Below are 17,100 nucleotides of genomic sequence, written 5' to 3' on the forward strand. Positions count from 1 at the left end.
GCCCGCAGACCATTCCATCAAAGTCTGCATTTCAAAACGTCACTACTTGACTTCCGAGCCCCGACATGTGCCCAAACAGTGGTTTACCCCCACATATGGGGTATCAGCGTACTCAGGACAAACTGGGCAACAATTACTGGGGTCCAATTTCTCCTGTTACCCTTGAGAAAATAAAAAATTGCTTGCTAAAACATCATTTTTGAGGAAAGAAAAATGATTTTTTATTTTCACGGCTCTGCGTTGTAAACGTCTGTGAAGCACTTGGGGGTTCAAAGTGCTCACCACATATCTAGATAAGTTCCTTGGGGGGTCTAGTTTCCAAAATGGGGTCACTTGTGGGGGGTTTCTACTGTTTAGGCACACCAGGGGCTCTGCAAACGCAACGTGACGCCCGCAGACCATTCCATCAAAGTCTGCATTTCAAAACGTCACTACTTGACTTCCGAGCCCCGACATGTGCCCAAACAGTGGTTTACCCCCACATATGGGGTATCAGCGTACTCAGGACAAACTGGGCAACAATTACTGGGGTCCAATTTCTCCTGTTACCCTTGAGAAAATAAAAAATTGCTTGCTAAAACATCATTTTTGAGGAAAGAAAAATGATTTTTTATTTTCACGGCTCTGCGTTGTAAACGTCTGTGAAGCACTTGGGGGTTCAAAGTGCTCACCACATATCTAGATAAGTTCCTTGGGGGGTCTAGTTTCCAAAATGGGGTCACTTGTGGGGGGTTTCTACTGTTTAGGCACACCAGGGGCTCTGCAAACGCAAAGTGGCGCCCGCAGACCATTCCATCAAAGTCTGCATTTCAAAAGTCACTACTTCCCTTCTGAGCCCCGACGTGTGCCCAAACAGTGGTTTACCCCCACATATGGGGTATCAGCGTACTCAGGAGAAACTGGACAACAACTTTTGGGGTCCAATTTCTCCTGTAACCCTTGGGAAAATAAAAAATTCTGGGCTAAAAAATTATTTTTGAGGAAAGAAAACGTATTTATTATTTTCACTGCTCTGTGTTATAAACTTCTGTAAAGCACTTGGGGGTTCAAAGTGCTCACCTCACATCTAGATAAGTTCCTTTCGGGGTCTAGTTTCTAAAATGGGGTCACTTGTGGGGGGTTTCTACTGTTTAGCCACATCAGGGGCTCTGCAAACGCAACGTAATGCCCGCAGAGCATTCCATCAAAGTCTGCATTTCAAAATGTCACTACTTGACTTCCGAGCCCCGACATGTGCCCAAACTGTGGTTTACCCCCACATATGGGGTATCAGCGTACTCAGGAGAAACTGTACAACAACTTTTGGGGTCAAATTTCTCCTGTTACCCTTGGGAAAATAATAAATTGCAGGCTAAAAAATCATTTTAGAGAAAATAAAATTTTTATTTTATTTTCATGGCTCTGCGTTATAAACTTCTGTGAAGCACTTGGAAGTTCAAAGTCCTCACCACACATCTAGATTAGTTCCTTTGGGGGTCTAGTTTCCAAAATGGGGTCATATGTGGGGGATCTCCAATGTTTAGGCACACAGGGGCTCTCCAAACGTGACATGGTGTCCGCTAATGATTGGAGCTAATTTTCCATTTAAAAAGCCAATTGGCGTGCCTTCCCTTCCGAGCCCTGCCGTGCGCCCAAACAGTGGTTTACCCCCACATATGGGGTATTAGCGTACTCAGGACAAACTGGACAACAACATTTGCGGTCCAATTTCTCCTATTACCCTTGGCAAAATAGGAAATTCCAGGCTAAAAATCATTTTTGAGGAAAGAAAAATTATTTTTTATTTTCATGGCTCTGCGTTATAAACTTCTGTGAAGCACCTGGGGGTTTAAAGTGCTCAATATGCATCTAGATAAGTTCCTTGGGGGGTCTAGTTTCCAAAATGGGGTCACTTGTGGGGGAGCTCCAATGCATAGGCACACAGGGGCTCTCTAAACGCGACATGGTGTCCGCTAACAATTGGAGCTAATTTTCCATTCAAAAAGTCAAATGGCGCGCCTTCCCTTCCGAGCCCTGCCGTGTGCCCAAACAGTGGTTTACCCCCACATATGAGGTATCGGCGTACTCGGGAGAAATTGCCCAACAAATTTTAGGATTCATTTTATCCTATTGCCCATGTGAAAATGAAAAACTGAGGCGAAAAGAATTTTTTTGTGAAAAAAAAAGTACTTTTTCATTTTTACAGATCAATTTGTGAAGCACCTGAGGGTTTAAAGTGCTCAATATGCATCTAGATAAGTTCCTTGGGGGGTCTAGTTTCCAAAATGGGGTCATTTGTGGGGGAGCTCCAATGTTTAGGCACACGGGGGCTCTCCAAACACGACATGGTGTCCGCTAACGATGGAGATAATTTTTCATTCAAAAAGTCAAATGGCGCTCCTTCCCTTCCGAACCTTACCATGTGCCCAAACAGTGGTTTACCCCCACATGTGAGGTATCGGTGTACTCATGAGAAATTGCCCAACAAATTTTAGGATCCATTTTATCCTGTTGCCCATATGAAAATGAAAAAAATTGAGGCTAAAAGAATTTTTTTGTGAAAAAAAAGTACTTTTTCATTTTTACGGATCAATTTGTGAAGCCCCCGGGGGTTCAAAGTTCTCACTATGCATCTAGATAAGTTCCTTGGGGCGTCTAGTTTCCAAAATGGGGTCACGTGTGGGGGAGCTCCAATTTTTAGGCACACGGGGGCTCTCCAAACGTGACATGGTGTCCGCTAAAGAGTGGAGCCAATTTTTCATTCAAAAAGTCAAATGGCGCTCCTTCCCTTCCAAGCCCTGCCGTGCGCCCAAACAGTGGTTTACCCCCACATATGAGGTATCAGCGTACTCAGGACAAATTGGACAACAACTTTCGTGGTTCAGTTTCTCCTTGTACCATTGGGAAAATAAAAAAAATGTTGCTAAAAGATAATTTTTGTGACTAAAAAGTTAAATGTTCATTTTTTCCTTCCATGTTGCTTCTGCTGCTGTGAAGCACCTGAAGGGTTAAAAAACTTCTTGAATGTGGTTTTGAGCACCTTGAGGGGTGCATTTTTTAGAATGGTGTCACTTTTGGGTATTTTCAGCCATATAGACCCCTCAAACTGACTTCAAATGTGAGGTGGTCCCTAAAAAAAATGGTTTTGTAAATTTCGTTGTAAAAATGAGAAATCGCTGGTCAAATTTTAACTCTTATAACTTCCTAGCAAAAAAAAATTTTGTTTCCAAAATTGTACTGGTGTAAAGTAGACATGTGGGAAATGTTATTTATTAACTATTTTGTGTCACATAACTCTCTGGTTTAACAGAATAAAAATTCAAAATGTGAAAATTGCGAAATTTTCAAAATTTTCGCCAAATTTCCGTTTTTATCACAAATAAACGCAGAATTTATTGACCTAAATTTACCACTAACATGAAGCCCAATATGTCACGAAAAAACAATCTCAGAACCGCTAGGATCCGTTGAAGCGTTCCTGAGTTATTACCTCATAAAGGGACACTGGTCAGAATTGCAAAAAACGGCCAGGTCATTAAGGTCAAAATAGGCTGGGTCATGAAGGGGTTAAAAGAGGTCTGGATACACATGATGAGAGCATTATACTGCCTCTGTACAAATCCCTAGTTAGACCGCACATGGAGTACTGTGTCCAGTTTTGGGCACCGGTGCTCAGGAAGGATATAATGGAACTAGAGAGAGTACAAAGGAGGGCAACAAAATTAATAAAGGGGATGGGAGAACTACAATACCCAGATAGATTAGCGAAATTAGGATTATTTAGTCTAGAAAAAAGACGACTGAGGGGCGATCTAATAACCATGTATAAGTATATAAGGGGACAATACAAATATCTCGCTGAGGATCTGTTTATACCAAGGAAGGTGACGGGCACAAGGGGGCATTCTTTGTGTCTGGAGGAGAGAAGGTTTTTCCACCAACATAGAAGAGGATTCTTTACTGTTAGGGCTGTGAGAATCTGGAATTGCTTGCCTGAGGAGGTGGTGATGGCGAACTCAGTCGAGGGGTTCAAGAGAGGCCTGGATGTCTTCCTGGAGCAGAACAATATTGTATCATACAATTATTAGGTTCTGTAGAAGGACGTAGATCTGGGTATTTATTATGATGGAATATAGGCTGAACTGGATGGACAAATGTCTTTTTTCGGCCTTACTAACTATGTTACTATGTTATCTGCATTATTGTGCTGGGATTCGCAAACTATTAAATACAGGCTGATGCCTCTCTTTTACATACTCACCAAAATTGGATATTTTTTATCATCTCTAGTCAAAAATCCATTGCTTCTTTTGAATAGACTGCATGTTAATAAACTCCAGACCAGCAGTTATCTGCCCCTCAAAATGATTAATTTTGGACCATTTTTAATTTTTAAAAGCATTAACAGTGCAACAGTGCAATGTGTTATTAAAGGGTGATGATTACCACCAATTTCATTATATTTACTCATAGACATGTATGCTCTGGTCAGATTGACATTGCCAAAGTTACATTTGCATTAAACAGCTTGAAAGGTGTTGGATAGAGATGCGCGAACCCAAGCTTAATAGTTCAAGGTTTGTACCAGACAGTTAGTGCCCGGTGCGTAATGTCGAACTTCTACCGGAAGTTCGTTGCAATGTTCAAAGTTCCAGGGGAAGTTTGAAAGGAGAGAGTTCAAGCTCCAGTACAACTCTGATACCCGAACTGAACTTTCACAGATCTGCTCATCCGTTGTGTTGGACATAGCCCTAGCAAGTCAATCTCAAAGTGTTATACACATCTTTTCAGGACATTTGGAAGCTTTGCGGGACTCTCTATTTTTGGCAAGTTCTGCAAAGCTGGTGAATTGGAATTTCAATATTCTCTCATCTCTAGAAATATTAAATATGTTTGTTTATACACAACATATATAACAGAAATTTTTGGCCTAATCAATTCTACAATTCCTCCATATATTTATGTTTTACATGAATGAGGGTTAGGCTACGTTCCCACCATCAGATTTTATTGATTTTCTATGTTGCATATTTTTGAAAAAATGCAAGTAGCCTATTTTACTTAATGGGTGCAGAAATAGTTCGGAAAACCTGCAACATCGAAAGGTCACCAATAGCCCATCATGGGAATGTAACCTTAAGGAGGGCTAAACCAGCAGTTCATGTCAGTGTGGAACAGATCCATAAAATGTTACCTATAGACTTTGATCTGCATATACTGTATGCTTTTTTGGCTCCAAGTTCACATATATGTATAACAAGCAGAACATATATAACATGCAGAAGATTAAACAAAATCTCAAACCTTGTGTCACATTTTAAGTTCGGATTTGCTGGTTTTCTTCCATTTGGGTTTTTATATTCAGGATATATTTAGAGCAAATACCTCTACTGTCTAGATAAATTCTATTTGTTACTTCTTTGCCTATTCTATATGAACATCATTGCACCAGAAGAAGAGAAGAATGTTCACTATAGTCTCAGCTCGGTGCTACTCTCTGTTCACAGTGCTCTCAATGGTTTAGAGCCATTTTTGTTGGAAAAAACATCGTAAAGCATGATAGAACCTGACAGACCCTGTTACAATAAATGCAGACCTAAAGGATTGGTGGATATTCCAGAGGCCAGACCCTCATCAATTATAAAGTGACTGCAAATTCTTTAGCTATGCCATCATTGTACTAAATAGGACTACCTCTTTATTTTTATCTGTTTATTTTAACTGTTATTATTATTGATATGAATGAAGATTTTGGTCAACCCAAATTGTGCATGAATATTTTAATTTATAAGTTAGCAATTAAATTGAAAAATTTACCTTTCCGTAACATGTTTGTTGAAAGGAGTACATTCTTTTCCATTACTTTCTTGTAGGTTATGCTGCTTATCATCACGAATGCTTTGCATATCTTGAAGACTTCGTTCTCCTGGACGTCGAATATGAATCAGGGTAAGCGGGGTTTCATTGCTAAGTGGACCCACACGTCTACAGTGAAGGAGGCGTTGATAGGCTGTACGGAAGTCTCTATTCAGAGCAGCATACAAAATTGGGTTGAGGGCAGAGTTGGCATAGCCTAACCATAGAACTATTAAGAAAGCTGTCTTGTCAACTTCAATGTCATTCACTCCCTCATATGTAAATACAGTGAAATATGGGAACCAACAGATGATGAAGGCCCCCATCACAGCTGCCAATGTAACAGTAGCTTTATGTTCTCGAACAGTAGGTAGTGTTGGACTAACAGCATTACAGCAATTGGCATGATTTATTCTCTTGGCTTGTTCTCTAGCAATCTTGAAGATTTTGTAATACATTAGACACATTATGACCAAAGGAAGATAAAAAGTTAGTAAGCCATCTACTAAGACATATTCTTTGTTCAACTCTAGCTTGCATTCTGTGTTTCCATCTCCTCTAAGGTTTTGAATAGATTTATCTTTTGTATTCCAACCAAGGTGGATCGGAATGAAAGAGACCATTAGAGATACCACCCATATCACTCCCATTGCTATGGCTACACGGCACGGAGTCACCAGCATGGAGTAGCGAAGAGGGGCTGTAACGCCATAATAACGGTCCAAACTGATCATGAAAAGATTGAGAATAGAGGCTGTACACAGCATAACATCCAGACTTGTATAAATATTGCAAAATGCAGATCCAAATGGCCATTCTTCATGTATTAAGTTCAAGGCTGAAAATGGGAGCACCAGAATACCCAACAGAAGGTCTGTGATAGCCAAAGAGACGATGAAACAATTTGTCATGCTTCGGAGTCGTCTGTCAAAACCAACGGCCAGGCAGACCACCACATTGCCACAAATGGTAATGATTATAATTAAAACCAGCACAGCTCCAATGACTATGTTATATAGGATTGTCTTCCAGCACATATCAACTGAATCCTTAGAGTCTTCATCCATTACTGAACACCTTGCCTTGTATCTGTTGGTCCTGAAAATAGTTTAAATTTTGTTGGTTTATGTTCAGTGTTAGAGAAGGAAGTTAGGTTTCACAGTACATGTTAATCAGGGATTACTGGTTTTATTATAGGGGTCCAGCAATGCAATATTCACCTGCGCATTGCTGGACCCCACTGAATAATAAGCAATTCTTTGACTGATAGTATCCGCTGACGTATGGTTGTCTATTTATTTATTCTTTTTTGGTTCAAGTCGATTTGTAAAACTGGAGATTTTGCTCACTCCTTTACACTTAGTGGTGTTCACCATTTGTATTGACGTTCTCGAACTCTTACTATAATAAATCATTCATAGTAGTTAGAGACAGCATTGCTTCTTCACTTCTGGAAGTCTAGCGTTAGGAGTACATTTCAGAATTAGCAGATGAGTTGGTGAATGTCTTTATCAACCTGAAAAATGAGTAAAAATTGAAAGTTAAAATAAAACAAAACATGTCTTGATAAATGCATCTATGTGAGCTCAGTCATTTCACATTCATCATGTCATATCAGCTGCTGTTGGTTAACAGACAATTGTTTCTTAAAGCATGTGCTATGTTAAATAAGTATATGGGATTTTGTTTAAATGTCAGTCAGATTAGTCAGGAAGGACATTGTTCCTTTTAGCACTAATTAGGTCCTCTAAGACCTTGCTCCTATCTACAGTATGTAACCATCCAGCTTTTTTTCCACAGAGATACTGATGTAAGAATGGACCTTATAGTTTACTAGATTGTGGCCCAATTCTAACGCATCGGGTATTCTAGAATATGCATGTCCCCATAGTATATGGACAATGATGATTCCAGAATTCGCGGCAGACTGTGCCCGTCGCTGATTGGTCGAGGCAACCTTTATGACATCATCGTCGCCATGGCAACCATTATGACATCATCGTCGCTGTGCCCATTGCTGATTGGTCGTGGCAACCTTTATGACATCATCGTCGCTATGGCAACCATTATGACATCATCATCGCTGTGCCCGTCGCTGATTGGTCGAGGCAACCTTAATGACATCATCGTCGCCATGGCAACCTTTATGACATCATCGTCGCTGTGCCCGTTGCTGATTGGTCGAGGCCTGGCGGCCTCGACCAATCAGAGACGCGGGATTTCCAGGACAGACAGACAGACAGAAAGACAGACAGACAGAAAGACAGACAGACGGAAAAACCCTTAGACAATTATATATATAGATTATCTGGATGCTTTCAGGAGCTGAAACAGAAAACTGTGCAGCTTGTGTCTTTGATCCAACAAAGTGCAGAAAAGCCATCTGAGAACTGTTGCATTGATGACATCGGTTCTCATCACTCGCGGCACAAAAAAAACGGATGGCCAGGATATATGGAAATCTCATCTAACATTCTCCAGTTGAATTAAATGGAAATTGCTTTTCAATAGTAATAGCAACTATGCAATTTTAGCTAGGAATTCATTTCCATTCACGCCATAATTGTATATTCGCTTCATTGGGCCAAACAAAACAGTGAGCCCAAACCTGGAATGAGAAAATGTATGGTTTTGCTGGCGAGCAGTGATCACAGGTATTCCAAATTCTAAGGTTTGTTTAACCCCTTCACGACATGTGCCACACATGTACTGATATACTTCGCAAGACGCAAGCGAGTGTATAGAGCAGGCTCACTAAGTGAGCCCGCCCCATATCTAGCAGGTGATGGCTGTATGTTATGCTTGTAAGAATCGCAGGTGAAACAGAGCTCCAGCCGTGACTGTTTACCTGTTACATGCCGTTGTCAAACTTTGAGAGTGCACATTTAACGCTCACAGGCAAGGGGCCACATCATTCCATGTGCTCGTGACATGATCGCGGGATGCAAATGGATTGCTTTGACAGCTACTGAAGAACCCTATGCTTATCATTATTGAAGTCCTTTGAAACCCTGCCTGCGGACAGGATTCAAAGGAGACTCTACTTTTTGCTGTGGCATTGCGATATGTAGCACAAACGATCAGTTGTTTAGAGCTTCAAGTCCCCTAAAGGAACTATTGAAAACAGTGAAAAGTAAAAAAAAGAGTTTTAAAAAATATGAAAAAAAATTTAAAAGTTCAAATCACTCCCCGTTTCCCCTACTAAAAATAAAGGTATAAACAAAACCAAAAACACATATGTGGCATCACTGGATTCAGAAAGAACGATAAAATAAAATTTTTGGGGAGGCACTGAAAAGCCACAAAAATGTTGTAACAAGCGATCAAAACATCACATCTATCCCAAGGTCATTTGTACCACAAAATCGTAAAAATAATTAGCAAAAAACAATGTCAGAATTTTTTTTAATATAATTTCTCCCCACTTGGATTTTTTTTCCTGTTTTACTGTACACCTGTACCTATATGGTAACATGAATTTTGTCATTCAATAGGACATTTCATCCTTCAAAAAAACAAGCTCTGGGAAGAAGGGGAGAAAAATATGAAGATGCAAAAACGGAAATTGGCCACGTCGTAAAGGGGTTAAAAGCTAGTTCTGAAGTATTAACCAGTATATAGAAATATTTATTCTGTCCTATACTTACTCAATCTCTCAGCTGCTTTTATAAACCTGAGAATGTTGCTTGGATGAGATTTGCCAGATGTTCAGAAACTTGCTTACTTGCTAACATCTACAAGGATAAACGTGACAAACTGTAGAGTTGTGTTTCATGTGGTGGAAATCACACACAGCATTTTTCTGCATGTTCTATGCCATTTTTGTGGACATTTTCACAGCAATTGTCTAGGTGAAATGCACAGCAACCAGATGATACTTTAATGTTTATAGTGATATTTATATTCAACATTTTCATGCAAAGCATTTTTGTTTGTGGTATTTTAATGATATTTTGGGGGTCAGCTCAAATTTGATGCAGTCATATATCATTTTGGAGAAGTTCAGAAGAAGAAAACAACTCATTTTGCATTTAACTCATGGTTTAACATGTTTATAAAAATTGATTTTAGGCACAAATGCATGCATTTAAGTACAAAAAAGCCCACATTCTTTAACCCCTTTCTAACAATGGATGTAATGATTTGTCCATGTGCCCTGGGCCTATTTCTCCATGGATGGATCATCACGTCATCACAATCGCCCACGCACACAAAGGTTGTGCGGGCGATTGCTGCAGGGTGTCAGCTGATTCTGAAAGCTGACACCCGGCACTAGGTGCCAGGAGCGGTCACAGACCGCTTACAGCACTTTAAGCCCCAAACTGCTGTTATCGAACATGATTGCGGCATTCCACAAGCCAGCAGAGGGCTGACAGCCCCTCCGTCTTTGGATCAGAAACCTCCCGGCGTGACGCGGGGTCCAAATCGTTGCCATGGTGACCCGATGTCGTCATGAAGACATCTGGGTCACCAGAGCTAATAAACTTGCTTATTATGCACAGTGCATGATCAGCAAGTCTCTGTCAGTGCAGAGCTGACAGTTTCTATAGCATGCAGATGCTGCTTCATCTGTATGCTATAGAAACGATCAGCCTCCAAACAATGATATTCCCATAGTGGGACAAAGTATAAAAAAAAGTTAGAAAAAGGTAAAAAAAAAATAATAATGGTAAAAATATTAAAAAATAAATAAAAACGATAATAAAAAAAATAATATACAGCTCTGGAAGAAATTAAGAGACCACCACATCAAAACCCTGCCATGGACAGCCCAAACTCCAGACCTGAACCCCAAGGAAATCTCTGTAATATAATCAAGAGGATCATGGATAGTCACAAGCCATCACACAAAGAAGAACTGCTGAGAAAAAAAGACATTTTTGCATGGGAAGCAATGTGAAAGGCTGGTGGAAAGCATGCCAAGACGCATGAAGGCTGTGAATAAAAATCATGGTTATTCCACAAAATATTGATTTCTGAACTCTTCCTGAGTTAAAACATTAGTATTGTTGTTTCTAAATGATTCTTAACTTGTTTTCTTTGCATTATTTGAGGACTGAAAGTACTGTTTTTTTGTTTTTAATTTTGACCATTTTTCTTTGTCAGAAAAAAAAAATACAAAATTTATTGCATGGAAATTCGGAGACATGTTGTCAGAAGTTTATAGACAAAAAGAACAATTTATATTTTACTCAAAAATATACATATAAAGAAAAAAAATCAGAAAAACTGAACATTTTGCAGTGGCCTCTTAATTTTTTCCAGAGCTGTGTATTCTATCTCTAACTAAATATTTGAATGAAAAAATATATATAAACAATAAAAGTAAGCATATTTGGTATCGCCACGTCCGCAACGACCCAACCTATAAAATAGTCCCCCTAGGTAACCCCATTAGTGAACACCATAACAAAAATAAAAAACAAGGCAAAAACCAATGCTTTATCATCATGACACCAAACAAAAAGTAGAATAAAACGATCAAAAAGACAGATATAAATAATCATAATACTGCTGAAAACGTCTTGACCCACATAAAAACAAGCCGCCATACAGCTCCATCAGAGGAAAACTAACAAAGTTATAGCTCTCAGAATAAAGTGATGCAAAAATAATAATTTTTTTCTATAAATTAGTTTTATTGTATAAAAGCGCTAAAACATACAAAAAGATCTAAATGAGGTATCACTGTAATCATACTGACCTGAGGAATAAAACTGCCTTATCAATTTTACCACACACGGAACGGCGTAAACCACCCCACAAAAAGAAATTCAGGAATTGCTGGTTTTTGTTCATTCTGCCTCACAAAAATCAGAATAGAAACCGATCAAAAAATGTCATGCACCCGAAAATGGTAGCAGTAAAAACATTAACTTGTCCTGCAAAAAACAAGACCTCTCATGACTCTGTGGGCCAAAATATGGAAAATAATAGCTCTCAAAATGTGGTGATGCAAAAACTATTTTTTGCAATGAAAAGCATCTTTTAGTGTATGACAACAGCCAAACATAAAAACCCATTATAAGGCCTCTTTCACATGTCCTGATATTTCCAGTACCGGAGATGTCAGTGTCTGTGTGTAATACTAGTGGCACACGTGTGGAATGCGAGTGCTGCATCAGTGCCACATGGAAGGGCACCAGGGAAGAACGGTTTCAGTAAGCCCGTCACCAGGTGCATACCTCTCTTTATTTTCACCCATGCTCTACAGGCGATTGGCGTGAGCAGGGGAAGATGATGAGTTATATTTAAGTGATAAAAGAGACAGCAGGCAGTGGCTGATTGGACTATTACTCCCATCAGCCTACCCATGCTGCTGCTAATAACAGTGAGAGCAAGAGCGGCTGATGGGGGTATTCATCAGCCGCCGCCTGCGCTATAAATAAGTAAATAAATGAAAAAAAAGCATGTGTTCCCTGGTATTTTCTATAACCAGCCAGGAAAATCTCACAGCTGGGGGCTGCATCCCTCAGCTGTCAGCTTCAGAAAGGCTAGTTATCAAGAATAGAGTAGTCCCTATGCTGTTTTTTTTAAAAAAAATTTTTAATAAATAATGAAAAAATAAAGGCGTGGGGTCCCCCCCATTTTTGACAACCAGCCTTGCTAAAGCAGACAGCTGGGGGCTGGTATTCTCAGACTGGTAAGGGGCCATGGATATTGCCCCCCCCAGCCTAACAATAGCAGCCTGCAGCTGCCCAGAAAAGGCACATTTATTAGATGCGCCAATTCTGGCGCTTTGTACAGCTCTTTTCACTTGCCCTGGAGCGATGGCAAGTAGGGTTCATATTTGTGCGGTTGATGTCACCTTTGTATTGTCAGGTGACATCAAGCCCACAGCTTAGTAGTGGAGAAGCGTATATAAGACACCGATCCATTATTTATAGTTATATGGTAAACAAAGACACAGCCAGAATAAAGTCTTTTACTAGAAATAAAAAAACAGACATTTCCATTTTTATTTAAAAATAACAAACACAGTTATACTTACCTAATGCCTATTCCACCAAAGCCCTCGTTCTCCTGTAATAAAACAAAAATAAAAAAATAACAATATCCCTCACCTATCTGTCGTTCCGTCCCACATTGTAATCCATGTCTGGGTGATAATTTGTTTTCAACTTGGACGATGCCAAAATGCGACCGGCCAGGCTGAGAACAACTTGTGAATATGATGCTGTGAGCACAGGATCAGTGAACAGTGGTGACGTCATAGAGGTTACCTCCTGTCACTGATTCTTCGTTCCCAGCTCGGCTGAACTGCGGTGAGATCCGGTGATATCCCCACAGTGCTTACTTTAACGCTTTTTCCTCTGCGCCGATGCGTGTCACACAGATGACATCCATGTGTGTTATGCATGTGCAGGTGGGCAGGACTTTTTGCGCCCCATGGTGACATTAAAAACGGACATGTCAGCGTGTTTTGCCCACGGACACACAGTCCGTGTAAGCACACTGACATGTGCACAGACCCATTCACTTGAACAGGCAAATACCACTCCATTCCTCCTGAGTCTCTCCATATGGCTTAGTAGTACTTTACAGCCACATATGGGGTATTGCCACGTTCAGTAAAAATTGTGAGACAAATTTTGGTACCATTTTTACCCACCTCCTAATAATAATAATAATATCTTTATTTTTATATAGTGCTATCTTATTTCGCAGCGCTCTACAGTTTGCACACATTATCATCGCTGTCCCTGTTGGGGCTCACAATCTATGATCCCTATCAGTATGTTTTTGGAATGTGGGAGGAAACCAGAGAACCCGGAGGAAACCCACACAAACATGGGGAGAACATACAAACTCCTTGCAGATGATGTCCTTGGTGGGACTTGAACCTAGGACCCCAGCGCTGCAATGCTATCCACTGGGCCACCGTGCTGCTCACTTGCTGCCCACTTGCCGCACCTCTTGTATGAAAATGTTAAATCTTTAGCTACAACAAAATTTTGGTGGTAAAAATGAAAAAGTTATTTTGTCTTCACTGTCCAATGGTATAAAATTCTGATACACACCTATGGTGTCAATATGATCGCTGCACATCTACATGAATTCAATGAGAGGTGCAGTTCGTAAAATGGGGTCACTTATGAGGGGTTCTGCTTTGCTGGCACCTCATAAGCTCTCCCAGTGGGTTATGGCACCTGCAAACCACAAAAGTAAAATTTGGCGCTCTTTGCCTTCTAGGATTTTCAATGTGCCTGAAAAATATTTCCCGATTACATATAGGGTATTGGCGCACTCAGGAAAAAATGGACCTTAGATTGTTGTAAAAATATTTCCTATTATCCTTTAGAAAAATTAAAAACAACTTTTTAGTGGTAAAAATATAATTTATACTTTCTTAACCTCAGTTGTATAAACTTTTATGAGGCACATGTAGTGTCAATATGATCAATGCACCCCTAGATTAATTCATTGGGGAGTGTAGTTTGTGAAATAAGTTCACATATAGGGGGTTCTGTTGTTCTGGCACCTCAGGGGCTCAGCCAATGTGACATGGCATCCTCAAACCATTCCAGTAAAATCCAATATGGTACCTCTTCCCTTCTGAGTTTTGCACTGTGCCTCAAAAGTAGCATTCCCCTACTTATGGGGTAACGGCATACCCAAGAGAAATTGCAGAACAACAATTTCTCATGTTATCCTTTGTAAAATAAAAAATTTGGGGCGAAAAGATGATTTTTGTGGAAAAAATATGATTTTTTATTTTCATGGCTCTACGTTATAAACTTCTGTGAAGCACTTGGGGGTTCAAAGTGCTCACCACAGATCAAGATAAGTTCCTTGGGGGGGTCATTTTTAGGGGGTTTCCGTGGTTTAGGCACATGAGGGGCTCTCCAAATGCGACATGTGTCAGATATCAATTCCAGCCAATTTTGTGTTGAAAAAGTCAGACAGTGCTCCTTCCAGTCCGAGCTCTGCCATGCGCCCAAACAGCGGTTTACCCCACAAATGGGGTATCAGTGTACTCAGGACAAATTGCACAACAACTTTTGATGTCCATTTTCTCCTGTTAACCTTGGGAAAAAAATTTGGGTCGAAAAATTTCAATTAATTGTAATTACAAAAAAAAAATGCAATTCCACATTTTTGGGGGGGATTTTTTTTAAACATATTCACTAAATGCTTAAACTGACTTGCAACTATGATTCTCCATGTCATTGCGAGTTCATAGACACCAAACATGTTTAGGTTGTTTTTTATTTAAATGGTAAAAAAATCCAAAGTTAGTTAAAAAAAATTAATTCCGAGACTCGTAGCTTTTCCATTGTTTGTGATCTGAGTCTGGGTGAGGGCTTATTTTTTGCGTGCCAAGCTAGCGTTTTAATGATACAATTTTTGTGTGGATACAATCGTTTGATAGCCTATTATTGCATGTTAATGCAATGTTGTGGTGACCAAAAAAAAACGTAATTCTGGCATTTTTACATTTTTTTCCGCTACACTGTTTACTGATCGAATTAATTAATTTTATAGCTTGATAGATTGGGCGATTCTGAACATGGTGATAGAAAATATGCGTATTTTTTATATTTTTTTAAATTGTTTTATATTGGAAGTGGGTGATTTGAACTTTAATTTTTTTAGTATTTTTGAAAACATTTTTTTTAGTTTTTGCATGCTTCAATGATCTCAATGGGAGACTAGAAGCTGCAGTTGTCTGAACACCTTTGCTACACACAGTCGATGATCAGATTGCCTGTGTGTACAACAAATGCACTCTTACTATGAGCGCTGACCCACCCTGGGTCAGCACAGCCCCCCAGGCGGTACAGCCATCCTCGAACTCAGACCTCGAACGGGTGGTCTGGTAAACTCCCATGGGCACAACTGGGAGCAGTACCTCCCACACCTGCTATTTGCCTACCAGGAAGTTCCACAGGCCTCAACAGGGTTCTCCCCCTTAGATCTCATGTATGGGCGACAAGTGCGTTTGTCTCTGGTTAAAGAGGCATGGAAAGGAGACTTAGCCACACCTGTAGTGTTAACATTGAGTATGTTGTGTGCTTCCAGGACAAGAATCAGGACTTGACACAGTTGGTGCACAGCAATATGGCACAAGCTCAGGCTAACCAGAACCAATGGAATGACCAGAATGCTTGTGAGAGGACCTACCAGATGGAGCAATAGGTGTGCATACTGATCCGCATTCCCCAAGACAAGCTTCACACAGCCTGAGAAGGCCAGCACCTCATGCACTAGCGGCTCTATACTGTAACTTATTGATCAACCTGGTTCACACTGTGGCAAGGCGGAAGGCTTTCCACATGAACGTGATGAAGGCATATTGTGAGCAGAAGGTCTACACCCTCCCAGTGTGCAACCTGCCAGAAGAGGTAGAGGCGGTTCCAGCTGTGGGAAATCCTACACACCTTCCCGGTTTTATTCAGCAACAAGTTCAGGAGGACAGAGTTGGCCGTCCATCACATTGACACCCTGCAATACAGCCTTCAACATATCGGGTCTCCATGGAAGTGCACAATCCCTTTAGCTGGTTACATACCATATCCAGAAAAAATGGGATATTGCTTTGCTGGAGCCTTTTGCTCCAACAATGCCACTTTTCCATTCGCCACAAGAAGGGCCATGACTACAGTCACGCCGGTGGGTTATTCCAACAACGGGGGGTTGCGGACAGGCACGTGAGGGAACACCGGAAAGTGCTGCCCCCTAGCACCCTCTAAAGGGGGGAGGTGTGAAGAATATGGGGAGATTTAATGTCATACTAATCAACTGTATCATATCCGGTCCAACAACACAATCGTCTTTCAGGATGTGTAGCTGTAATAGAACACCTTGTTCAGCAGGTTGTCCAGCCTTCCCAGCTTCAAAGGGAAACACTCCCACTCCCAATTAGCTTGTTCCAAGACTTTCCTGACAGGATGACCCCCTGCAAAGTCCACACTGTGTAACTGCAAATTGATAAGTCCATAAGGAAATTATGGATTTATCATATGTCCTAGCTGTAAACCGGTTACATTTTCAAGATCTTAGGAGCTAGCCAAACGCCTGCCAGAATATTTATCCATTATAGCACCTCAAGGTGGGGAGTTACACACCACAACTAGTTGAAGTCAAGTAGCAAAGCCAAGTTTAGTTACCAAGCATAACAAGGGCCCGACAGAACTTATGGTGCAAAAACCACTGCCTAAAGGTGATTAAATATCTAATTTAACTTTGGGCTGCTATTTTATTTCGATCCACAAATTCACACATTTGTGTTCTTGGTTTAACTGCACATGCTACTGGGGCTGG

The 17,100-nt window shown here is 40.5% G+C and overlaps 1 protein-coding gene across 6 annotated transcripts in view; it reads right to left on the reverse strand.

The window, feature by feature from the left end:
• The window catches only part of HRH2 (histamine receptor H2), a 324,736-nt gene that overhangs the window by 169,246 nt on the left and 138,390 nt on the right, over positions 1–17,100 (reverse strand). For 3 of the 6 annotated variants that reach the window (XR_011320699.1, XM_069763992.1, XM_069763994.1), the window contains exons 2-3: positions 9,483–9,569; positions 5,797–7,351 (exon numbers count right to left, since the gene is read on the reverse strand). Coding sequence is in view for 4 of the 6 variants with exons in the window: in XM_069763992.1 (XP_069620093.1) it covers positions 5,797–6,902 (1,106 nt within the window). In the remaining 2 variants the exon portion in view is untranslated. The remainder of the gene's footprint in view (positions 1–5,796; positions 7,352–9,482; positions 9,570–17,100) is intronic. The other 3 variants (XR_011320698.1, XM_069763991.1, XM_069763993.1) reach the window with 1 other exon arrangement.

The sequence above is a fragment of the Ranitomeya imitator genome, chromosome 4, assembly GCF_032444005.1.
Source record: "Ranitomeya imitator isolate aRanImi1 chromosome 4, aRanImi1.pri, whole genome shotgun sequence".
In the NCBI taxonomy this organism is placed as follows: domain Eukaryota; kingdom Metazoa; phylum Chordata; class Amphibia; order Anura; family Dendrobatidae; genus Ranitomeya; species Ranitomeya imitator.